The 12,718-nt window shown below is 37.1% G+C and overlaps 1 protein-coding gene across 2 annotated transcripts in view; it reads right to left on the minus strand.

Annotated features, from left to right (window-relative positions):
• Positions 1-834: 834 nt before the first annotated feature.
• Naalad2 (N-acetylated alpha-linked acidic dipeptidase 2) overlaps positions 835-12,718 on the minus strand; it is a 60,670-nt gene continuing 48,786 nt past the window's right edge. For both annotated transcript variants that reach the window (XM_013511969.1, XM_013511968.1), the window contains 2 exons: positions 11,916-12,008; positions 835-1,312 (listed from right to left, as the gene is read on the minus strand). In XM_013511969.1, coding sequence (XP_013367423.1) covers positions 1,123-1,312; positions 11,916-12,008 — 283 coding nt within the window. In that variant the 3' untranslated portion in view covers positions 835-1,122. The remainder of the gene's footprint in view (positions 1,313-11,915; positions 12,009-12,718) is intronic.

Here is a 12,718-nt window from a genome sequence, read left to right on the forward strand (position 1 = left end):
ACTGATACCAAATGCTTAAGGGAAAGCTTAGGGGGAAAAATGTTCAAACACACATTCTGTGTGTTGCTTATGGTACAGCACATATCCTATAGCCAGTGTCATGGACTAAATATAGTGCATACCACAGGATCACATGTTCTGTTGCTTATGACCAGCTATTAATTAAAGAGGACAAAAACAAAATACCAATGAGAGGAACAGTAAATTGCAAACTTTCCACTGTTGTTTTTTATTTTAGTGTACTTACCTATCCTTATAATTTTTGATTCTCAACTCCTTTCAGTAAAGTAACTGAGCAGCCAAATTTATTCAAGTTCTATCATGTTTTCCTGTAATTCTGAGGCTCTACATAAAAGCTTGAAGATGCTCATGGATTTTTGGTAGATTTCCTCAGCCAACTGATTTACATGTTTATTCAGTAAAACTGAAATTATCAAAAGTAAAAATATTGCTGACTTTTTCTAACCATTGTACTCCATAATGATTTTATAAGAGAGGATACACTATTCTGGTTTCCATACTCAGATGTTTATTTTTTATGGTGTTTTAAACATCCATTTTATTAGGACATTCTTTTCATATAGTAACATGTACACACTTTAAATTTACAGTTTGATGGGTTTTGCAGATGTGTACACCTGTGTAATACTCAGCTGAACATACACAGTGCTCTGACTGACCTGAGAAACCCTTTGCAGCTTTGCAGCTGTCCTCTGCCCAGTCACTGATTTCTGTCACCACAATTTTGCCACATCTTCATGTAAGTTTTTCCTTATGTATTCTTTCCTATGTAGCTTTTTTATTGAACATTATCTGCCAGGAAGACTGCTTGTGTTGACAGTTCTTTCATTTTTATTTTGCTGGCTAGAATTTCACTGTGACTATAACACAATTTATCAATTTATCTGCTATTATACATTCGAGTTGTTTCCATTTTCAGTTTCTTTGACCATGCATCCAAGAGGCAAAAACTCTGAGGTGAACAAGATGGAAGTTTAAAACCATGGCAGGAGAATCAAGATTTTTAAAACCTTCTGGCTTTATGCATCATCAAAAATGACAAATCTCATCCTCAGGTTTTCAGCAACACCTTTAATAGTTAGCCACTTGACGGACACCTTCCTATAACATTTCTTTCAACGTCCCTGCTGCTGCTTGAATTGTAAAAGCTGCAATAGAAATATGTTTCTTTACTTCTGTCCAGGCCAAGCGAGGCTCTGCTTTATTTTCAATGTCAAACATGGCATCATAAATCCCAGGAAAGGACTCTCCAGCATATTTGTTGTGGCTACTTGGAGCAAAGATGATATGCCTGGAAGAGAATAAAAGTTTGTCATTTAAAACAAATGAAAAATTCAAGGCAGCCCAAGTCTGTATCCCAGCTGTACTACTCTCAGAAGTTATTGGGAAAGTGTGGGGTAAAATATATATTCAATCATGGCATGCCCCAGCAGAGCAGCCAGCACCCCGCCCGTGCGGTGAGACACTGCTTCCCGAAGGGCTCTGCAAAGCCAGCAGCTGGCGAGCAGGGTGAACTGGCGCTGTGTTTCGTACACACACTCAGAACAAAGTCAGGCAGGTAGGGTCACCATTTTATTTCAGAGGGTTGAGGGCAAATCCAAGCAGCAGAACAGCCCCAGGTTGTTTCACTGCCAAAGTCCCAGAGTGGAAGGAAGAAGAGCCGTCCAGTCACAGTGGACTGCTGGCAGCTGGTAAGCAGCCTAGGGAGACTTCTGCTGAGAGGTAGGAGCTAGGACTTCCCAGACTCTGCGGCAGTGGCTGCCTTGGCCCAGTAACACAAGCAGGCAAACAGCCTTGGCCTGCAATGGGACAAGGACATGCCTCCCTGCCCTACGACCAGTGAGTAATAGGAGCTAGTGGTGTGGAAAAGAGGACGCTGTGCAACGTCTGGAAGGAGCCGACTGTACACAGGTCTGGGAGCTACCCAATGGAGCCACAGCAACAGGGAGAGTGCCACAGGGACAGACACGGGAAGGCAAAATGGACATCCAAAACATTGCCAGCAAAAGAGCAGTCCCAGCCTCCACGAGAGGCCAGGATCAGCCCTATACCCAAACATGACGGGGTTACACAGCACATTTTTCGGATCCAACATGGACACCTCCATAGAATGGTGAACTCCAAAGGAATTTTATTATTTTTATTTTTATTTGTTTCTTTGAGTGATTTTCTTTTTTCAGTATGGTTGAGGTGTTGGGTTTTTTGGGTTTTGTTTTTTTTTTTTCTGTCTTTTTGAGACAGGGTCTCACTATGCAGTTCAGGCTGGCCTTGAGCTCACTTTGTAACCCAGGCTGGTCTCCAACTTACAGCAATCCTCCTGCCTCAGCCTCCCAAATGCTGGGATTACAGGCATGCACCACCACACCCAGCTGAGGTGTTGTTTTGTTTTGACTATTTAAGTTTCATATCTTTACATTTATTTTGTTCTGTTTGTCTTCTTTCTCTCTTCCCTCAACTATCTCTCTTTGTTTTATGATACTTTCCTGTGAATAAACAGTCTCTTGTCTTTCTGCTTTGATCCAATATTCTTTTGCTTTTTCTTGCATTCTTTTGATCCTGTACTCTTTTCCAGTTTCCCAAAAGTTGGGAGATCATCCTTTGCCTTACAGCCTTGCTTCTACTATATTTCTCCTCATTAATCTCTGTCTTGTCCTCCATTCCTCTTAAATATGCCCCAAAGAGGATAAAATTAATTAACCAAGGAGAAACTCATGGCATACCAGTTCCTGATATATGCTGGATATAGTTATATAACTGTAGAGCTTGTTCCAATGATTTAAGGTACCAAATTAATACCACAGTCAGTTCTGAGGCTGTGCTTGATGCTATTTTTATTGCTAATTGTACTACTCTAGCTAGAATGTCATACATGTTATAATCAATTTTTCTCATTCATATGACAACACTGTGATTCTCTGGGGTAATAACCATCACCATAGTCCAGTACCAAAGGACAGAGTGCTGAGCCAAATCTCAATTTCTTATATTTAATAAATTGAGAAAGCAGATCCTTGGGATAGACAAAAAGACCAAGAACAATCTGGACCTAAAAGACATCTCTGAGGAATAGACATTTCCTAGGGAAGCCTCCATACTAGTGCTAAATCTATCTACCATAAGAAATCTACAAGGACCAACACAGAAAATAAAACAAAATAGAATCTAGAAAATGATAGAAACAAAACACAACTGCAGACCTCTAACAAACCCAGGACAACTCCAGAGTACAACAACATAGAAGAAATCAGAAGCCACGTACTAGAAATCTCTGAAATGATAGCAGCGGAAGTGAAAACACAAATGGAAGTGGCTATAGAAAAAATAATCTCTCAGGTAAAAAAGAAATAATGATCAAAATGAAAGACATGTCCAACAAATCTATAGTAGACACATTAAAAAAAAGTAAGAGCTCAGGAAAATTATGGAAACCATCAATACCCAACATAAGGAAGAAAAGAAAGCCATGAAACAGATCCAAATAGTATCCAGAGATTAAAAATTCCATTGAAAGACTGAACAAAGGCAAAGATAGAATATCAGAAGATGGGATTATGGTTAGTGACCACAAAAAGAAAGATATCATAAAAATAGCAAGGGACCATGAAAAATCAAACAGCTTCAAGGTGAAGCAAAGAGGAAAAATTATAAGATTGACTGGAGTCAGTGAAAAAGCCAGAGGCAGCACAAACACCATAAAAACCTCTTTGCAGAACTGAGGCTGTGCTTGATGCTATTTTTATTGCTAATTGTACTACTCTAGCTAGAATCTATCCAACATGGACACCTCCATAGAATGGTGAACTCCAAAGGAATTTTATTATTTTTATTTTTATTTGTTTCTTTGAGTGATTTTCTTTTTTCAGTATGGTTGAGGTGTTGGGTTTTTTGGGTTTTCTATAGCCACTTCCATTATGTCTACAGAAATAATAGCAGAAAACTTCCCAGATACGGATAAGGAATTTGACATACAATAAGTCAGGCATATAGAATTCCAAACAATGAGTACCAAGATAAATCTACACTAAGACACATAATACTCAATATTCCATAAATTCAACACAAATACAGAATATTAAAAGTGGAAAACCCATTAGAATCACAGTATACTTCTCAACACAAACCCTCAAGTCAAGGTGAGATTGAAGTGAAATATTTCAAGTCCTAAAAGAAAATAACTTTCAAACCAAATTGTTTTACTCAAAACAAAATTATTTTTCAAAACCAATGGAGAAATAAGATACTTCCATAACAAAGAACAACAGAAAAAAATTCATGCCCAAATAATCAACTCTCCAAAATGCTCTGAAGGATATTTTAGAAAGAGATTAGGACCATAATAACAAGAACACCAATACAAAAAAGTGACCAGGCAAGGCAAGCAATTAAACGTGGGAAAGACAGGAAAAACAAAAAATTGATATCAAAGGATAAACCACTGCACATCAGTTATAACCATCAGTGTAAATGGTCTTCATTCACCAATCAATAGAAACAGACTTGCAGAATGGATCAAGAAGCAAGATCCAACAATATGCTGCATATAAGAAACATTTAACTAAAAAAGAAATTCATACACTGAACATTAAAGGTTGGAAAATAATACTCCATGCAAAAGGAATCCAGAAAAAAGTAGTAGATATTCTATTTGCAGATAATGTGAACTTCAAGCCAAGACTGATCAAAAATGTTAAAGAAGGTCACTACATACTTAAGTGAAAATTCAAAGAATAGATAATAATCATAAATATATATGTACCAAATACCAGTGCATCTAACTGCATAAAACAAATACTAACAGACATGAAAAATTAAGTAAGGACTAACACACTTGTAATGGGGGGCCTTAATACCCCACTGTCACAAATAGATCAACTAGACAAAAATCAACACAGAAATATCAGAAATAAAACAACTCTGTGAACAAATGGACTTAGTAGATGTCTACAGACTTTTCCACCCAACAATATCAGAATACACATTCTTCTGAGCTGCACATGCAACGTTCTCCAAAACAGACCACATACTAGCTCAAGATCATACTTCAGTAAATGCAATCAAAATTATCCCATATATATTATCTGACCATGGGGCAAATGAAAATGTAAATCAATAGCAAAAGAAACCACAAAAACTTCATAAACACATGGGAATTAAATCACACCCTCCTGAACAGCCAGTGAGTCACAGGCAAAATTAAAGAAGGAATTAAATAGGATCTACAATTAAATGTTTAACCTCAAACTTCTAAAAAAGAGCAAATCAAACCAAAAGCTCATATAAGGGAGGAAGTTACAAAGATAAAAGCAGAAATTAATGCAATTGAGTCTAAGAAAATAATACAAAGAATGAATCAAAGAGTTGGTTCTTTGAAAGATTAAAATTGAAAAACTCTTAGCCAATCTAATCAAAAAGAGGAAAGAAAAGACTCAACTTCATGCAATTAGGAACAAAAAAGGTGAAATCAGAATGGATCCTGTGGAAATCCAGAAGATCATCAATATCAACTTCGAGAGCTTGTACTCTAATGAGATGGAAAACACAGAAGAAATGGAGATTCCTATATACAAAAGAACTGCCAAAACTGAATAAAGAAATATAAGAATTCTAAATAACCCAAAAGCAGTCAATGAAGTTGAAAATGTACTTAAAAACTTACCTACAAAAAAAAGCCCAGGCCACGATAGAGTCACTGCTGAATGTTACAAGAAATTTACAGAAGATGTAATGCCACTAACACTGAAAAGGGAAGCAGTACTCCCAAAATTATTCCTGGAAGCAAGTATTATCCTTATACAAAAACCAGGGGAAGATCCAACCAAAAAAGAGAACTACAAGCCAATCTCTCTATGAACATAGGTGCAAAAATCCTCAATAACATACTGGCAAACAGAATACAGCAAATCACTAAAAAAAGATTATATACCATAAGCAAGTAGGATTCATCTCAGGGATGCAGGAATGGTTCCACATATGAAACTCAATAAAGCAGTATATCAACAGAGTCAGAGACAAAAAAAATCACATGATCATCTTAATAGACATAGAAAAAGCATTTGAAAAAGTTTGACAGCATTCATGATAAAAAAAATCCTTCAGAAAATTGGAAAAGATGGTCTTTATCTCAATTTGATACAAGTTATCTGTGACAAACCAATAGCCAACATCATACTTAATGAACACAAACTGAAAGCTTTCACTCTAAAATCAGGAACAAGACAAGGATGTCCACTGTCACCACTCCTATTTAATATAGTTCTAGAAGCATTAGCCAGAGCAATTAGATAAGAGAAAAAAATTTTAAAAATAAGGATAGGAAATGAAGAAGTTAAACTACCATTATACATAAATGACATGATATTCTACATAGAAGGCCCCAAAATGACACCAAGGCATTTTTACATGTAATAATCAGACTCAGTAGCATACTGGAGTACAAACTCAACAATCAAAATCAATAGCATTCCTGTACACAAACAACAAATGTACTGAGAGAGAAATTAAGGAAATAACATCTTTCACAATATCACTGGAAAAAAACAAAATACTTAGGGATTTTGTTAGAAATCTAACAAAATTCATAGGGGGTTTTGTTAGAAATCTAACAAAAGAAATATCTATACATTGAAAATTACAGTACTCTGAAAAATGAAATTGAAGAGGATATCAGAAAATGTAAAGATACCTCTTGTACTTGGGTAGGAGGAACCAACATAGTGAAAATGGCCATACACCCAAAATGTTATACAGACTTAATGTAATCTCAATAAAAAAACCATTAGCATACCTCACAGCTAGATAAAACATTCCTAAAATTCACTTGGAACCAGAAGAGATAGAAAATAACAAAAACGGCTGGGGATTTAGCTCAGCAGCACAGCACCTGCCTGGCAAGTGCAAGGTCATGAGTTCAATTCCCAGTACCAGAAAAACAAAACAAAACAAAACAAAACAAAACAAAACAAAACAAAAACAATCTTAGGCAACAAGCATAAGGCAAGGGGCTTCACAATCCTTAACTTGAAATTATACCACAAAGCTACTGTGACTTAAAAAAAAAAAAAGTGTTATGGGCAAAAAACAGACCTGAGGGTCAATGAAACAGATTAGAATATAGAGAAACCACTATAAACACACTCAGACACATTATCTTTGACAAAGGGACCAAACAATCACTGGAAGAAAGATAGCCTCTTTAATAAATGATGCTGGAAAAACTGATTTTCCACATGCCAAAGACTAAAACTAGAACTATGTCTCTAACCATACACTAAACTAAAATCAAAATGGATCAAAGATATAAATATTAAAACTGAAACATTAAATCGCCTGGATGATAGAATAGGTAGAACTCTTGAATACATAGGTGTGGGCAAAGACTTCATGAGCAAAACAATATGAAGAATCAACAATTAGAGTCTCATCTTATTACAAAGCTTTTACACCACAAAAGAAACCACCAACAGAGTATAGAGACAACCTACAGAGTGGCAAAAAAATTTAGCCAGTTGTCCCTCAGACAAAGGTCAAATATCTAGAACATAAAAAGAACTGTAATAAATGAGTCCCAAAATTTAAAGATGTAATTCAAAAATGGCCATCTGAGATGAATACACACTTCTCTGAGCAAGAAATACACACGGAAAATAAACATATGAGAAAATATTCAACATCACTGGTCATTAGAGAGATGCAAGTTAGAACAATACTGAGATTACGTCACATTCCAGAAAAAATGGCTATCATCAAGAAATCAAGCAATAACAAATGCTGATGGGCTGTGAGGAAAAAGGAACCTTGATCCACTGTTGGCAGGAGTGTAGACTGGTCCAACCACTGTGGAAATCAGTGTGGAGATTCCCCAAAAAACTAGAGTTAGAGGTCCCATTTGACTGAACTATTCCTCTTTTATCTTCCTGCACAAATGAAAAGCATCGTACTACAGTGATATGTGCACACCCATGTTTATAGCAGCACAGTTTGTAATAGCTAAAATTTGGAAACCACACAAATGTCCATCAACTGATGAATGGCTAGAAATGGTGTCTTTTTTTATACAATGGAGTACTATTCAGCCATAAAGAAGGATATACTTGAGACATTTTCAGGTAAATGGATGCACCTTGGAACCATACTCTTGAGTGAAATACATTGGACAAACGTGTAGATACTGCATTGTTTCTCTGGTATGAGAAACTGAAAGTGTAGGTAACGACCAATGTGTATAACAGGTATTGTAAAATAGGAAGAAATTCTTCAAAAGAAAGGGGAACTAGGGTATGGAGGAGGACGAAAGGAAGAATGGAAAAAAAAAGAAGAATAAAACTGAAATAAAACTTTGTAAATAAGGAAGGGAAAAAGAATTACAGGAAGGGAAAGGGAGTGAGAAAAAAGAAATCAGTATTCATCACGTACAGGTAGAAATTACCTGTGATGAATATGATCATCATGTATATCTAAATTTTACAAATAAACATTATATAAATATGTACAAATTTTATATACATAGATACAAATGCACTGAAATTATTCTAATTTGTAACACTAATATTCTCTGAAATGAAAGTAGGTCACTGTGTGTGAGGAATACTGAGAAGCATTATCTTTCTTATTCTATATGATTCTACACAATCAGAACTTTATAGCTGCTTTGATTATAAATAGTATAAAATTTAAAAATATACACAGTGGTGCCTCTGTTCCTGAACTTAATTCTTCCTGCAATTCTGGCCACAAACTAAGTTGAACAAAAACTGAATCAAATTCTTTTTACTTTTTTATTGTTGTTGTTGTTGTTTCTCTTTTTTTAGTAACAGGAATCAAACTCAGGGCCTTGCACTTGCCAGAAGGCACTTACGCCACTGAGCTACATCCCCGGCCCCCAAATTCAGTGTTTGCTTCAGTGCTGCCCGTATGAGGAAATTCGATTTGGTCCTCATCGAGTTCAGTTTTCAACCAGAATTGTGGAGAGAACTGAGTTTGTGAATTGAGGAGCCACTGTAATTAATAAGACTCAAAAGAGGATTAAAATGATAGATATTGCTTTCAACTTTTTATTTCACTTATGTAAAGACTTTAATTGATGGTCCCTATGATATTTATATCAATAAACAAACAAATATTTATGATCTTATTAATAAAAACAGTGGGACTTCTGAAAAGATGGCAGACTGGTGAGCAGTGGAGAAAAAGCCTCTCTGAGATCTGGTGTCCAGAGGCTACCATGCAGCAGTGTAGGGAAGAGAAGGAGGGAAGTCGGTCCCAGGACACAGCAAAGCTCTGAAGAGAGAATTGAAGCTTATAGGGAGAACAAAAAGACTTCAATGTAGAAGATGGTGGTGGCAACAGTGCTTTCTCCTTGAGCCTGGACTCACAGCAGAGCAGGGGAAGCTCCAACCTGCAGACACGCACTCACTCCTGGGGACCCCAAGACTTCCACAGAGAAATGCACCAGTAGAATGGAGCGGTGAACACAGCAGACTGCAGTGGCTGGCGAGTTATTTGGGTGCAGGTGTCCCTGACAGAAGGACAACTGATGGATAGCTATCTCAGAAAGGAGCCAACTGAGTTCAGAACTCACAACAGCTGTAGGCCAGCTCCATCTAGTGACTCCCAGTGACAGGCCAGGCTGCTGAGCTCAACCCTCCAGGGAGTTGAGTTGAAGCTGACAGGAGGCACACAGACTACTACAGGCTGAACAAATCGGGATCCAGCCTCACAGCCAGAAGCCAGCCTGAACTTCAGTGACTAAATGTGCAAACTGGCTGGGATTGTCAGTCGACAATAAAGGTGACAGTCGACAGCCCCACCTAAAGGCTATGGCTGTCTTGCTGAGATTAATCAGTGTAGTTCTGGACTCTGTTTGCCCACATTGTCTATCAGAGACAGCAGAGACATGCCTTGAAGTGCACTTTTTTTTCTTTTTTCCCCTCTCTTTTCTTGTATTTTTTCCCTCTTAGTTTTGTTTCTTTTTTTGTCCTTGTTTTTCTATGAGTGCAAATGCAGCTTCTAGGTTTTTTGTTGTTGTGTTGTGTTGCGTTCTGTTCTTTTAATTTTTTCCTTCTCTCCCATGTGTTCTTCACTAGTTTCCCCAAGGTTGTTCGATCTTCCTTTTCCTCCAGCCTGGCATCTACTCTCTTCCTCTTCTTCTATTTCTCCCTTTCCCCTGCTACCCCCTTTTAGTTTTTCTCCCCTGAAGATAAAATTGCCATATCATGGGCTTATTTACTACAAACGATTTTCTGGTAATTTTAGACTTTGTTGTATAACCACAAATCTAGTTCATATAGTGAAATGTGGCAGATTAAGAGTTAGCATGATTTGTCATTTTCTAAGCTGTTTGATGCTATTGTTATTGCTGATTGTACCACTTTAGCCAAGGTGTCTTAATTATGCCTATCAGTTGTTCTTCCTAGTATGCTGAGACTGAGACTGCCTGAGGGTCATAAAGAATACTATAGACCAGTGCCGAAGAGCCAGGGTCTGGGCCGAATAGGCAGCAACTTCTCATCTCCAATAAACTGAAGAGACAGGATCTTCCAACAGACTCAAGACCCAAAGGCCAGCTACACCAGGAAGACACCTCTGAGAAGTAGTAATTTCCTAAGAGTTCCAAATAGAGTCCTACCATGTACTGAGTACATCCCTCTTTGAGCTAAATCTACATGCCTTAAGTCCACAAGTCTATGGTGAAGCAATTTATAATGTCCAGTAACAGCTGGGGAATCAGGCTGAGAAGTAATTTCTTCAGGCCACACTTAGTATGTAGCAGAATGATGTTCTAAAAGCATTGGGTCATAATTATTTAAATGTTAATTCTAATCACTCAGATTTAGATGGGTAACATATAAAACTATTTTTAGATGGTATTTGATGATAGGTAGCTTGTAAAGTAGAACTTTCCATCATCTTATGTCAAAACCCTAGGAGTGACTTACTTTAAATTACACATCTGCATGTAAACTTGAACACACTTTCTGACTGTAAAAAAAACTAGGACCTTTCTAATTTCCACCAAGGAAGCAGTTTAAAAAGGGCCTTGAGAAAACAGAGACAAACACAGACAAGACATGGAAACAAACATGACATAAGGATATAGAAAGAAAGAAGATTATTACATTAGAAGAACACTACATCATCTTAAAATTCTAAAATGTTATATGAAAAGAGAGCTAGACTTACTCTGTTTAACTCTGGAGACTAAAACAGGGTCTGCGGGAGAACATTACAGAAAAAAACAGATTTCAGAGCTAGTGTTTCCTTAAAATAAAGTGCTTCTCATGAAGAAGTAAGCTTTCCACCATTACAAGTGGTTTCTGTTTGTTTCATTTTTGTTTTGTGTGTGTGTTTTGTTTTGCTTTTGTTTTTTTACACCAGCAAAGTCTATTTGAGAAAGTAAAAGTGAAGAGTGCAGGAGAAACTGGCTCTGCAGAGTGAGCTTGGGCAGAGTAAATAGAAAAGCGGGTGAAAGCAAAGCTAAAAGGGCACGCTGCATCTGGAAACTGTGGGCTGTCGTGGAGAGCTATCATAGCACTGGAAGTGCTGAAACAGATTGCATACAATTGCTTATCTGAGAGTCTGTGAAAAGGACTCAGATAGCTAGTAGAACTAGATGAGCTCTAAGATCCCTTTTAAGAGTCTGTAGTTTGTACATTTTATTATAAAGAGTTTTTTCAAATATCACTTACCATCTTTGTAAATACAGCAGAATAAGGAATGCAGAATCTACTTCTCTGATATCACATATTACATTATTGGACGCATTAACTTACCCACATTGCCTTTAGTATACATATTCACCTTCCACACACCGATGGCATCAGTGTAAAGCACATCTTGGCTATGCTTTTTTTGGCCATAGTGAGGTGCCACTAGAACTCTACCTGTTGTTTGCTTACCTATAGAACTGCCTTCCTGGTAAACCCAGGGGGTCAATGAACGCCCTTTCCAGGAGCATCAGTTGGTCATTCATGATTCTCACTGCAATAGGACTTTGAGAACAAGGAAGATATAATTAAAATATTACCATGGAACCATGTTTAAAATAATACTAAAGATAATGTATGGGAAAATGAAATCAATAGATTTTTAATGAAATACATATGAACATAGTTTGCTTTATGTGGTAAACTACATGAAACACCAGCATTATCTTTCTGGCATTTATAATAGACAGAATCCTACCTGGGAAATGAGTTTTAAAGGGCACAGACTGATCAAATAGAACTGAAAGGCATTCTTTGCTTATCTATAGTGTAGCTGGACTTCTTGGAAAGGTAGACAGAGTGAACTTTCACACTGTACCTGATAAATCACTGTGTCCTACTGTGCAAAAAGATAGCAGAAGAAAGGCTGAGGAAGAGCAGTGAGTGAAGATTTCCGGAGCCGATAAGAAGGGCAGGAGATGGCTGCACGTTGTGCAAAGGGACTCATCATCACGCTGCGAATCCTCAGGTTTTCTTTTTGGGGGAACTAAACACATACCTCAAGCGCTTCTATAATCCAAGGGAAAAGAAAAGCTCCTCAAACCTACGGACATTGTTTCCTGAGCAAGTCAGAAAAAGTCAGTGCCATGTGGAACAGTGTGATTATGTGTTTTACTTGGAATATATATATATATATATATATATATATATATATTTTTTTTCTGATAAATACTTATAGTCACTGTGTTACCTGGAACTTTCCTGGTTCTGGTTTC

Source organism: Chinchilla lanigera, unplaced genomic scaffold (genome assembly GCF_000276665.1).
Source record: "Chinchilla lanigera isolate Chin_1 unplaced genomic scaffold, ChiLan1.0 scaffold00013, whole genome shotgun sequence".
Classification (NCBI taxonomy): Eukaryota; Metazoa; Chordata; class Mammalia; order Rodentia; family Chinchillidae; genus Chinchilla; species Chinchilla lanigera.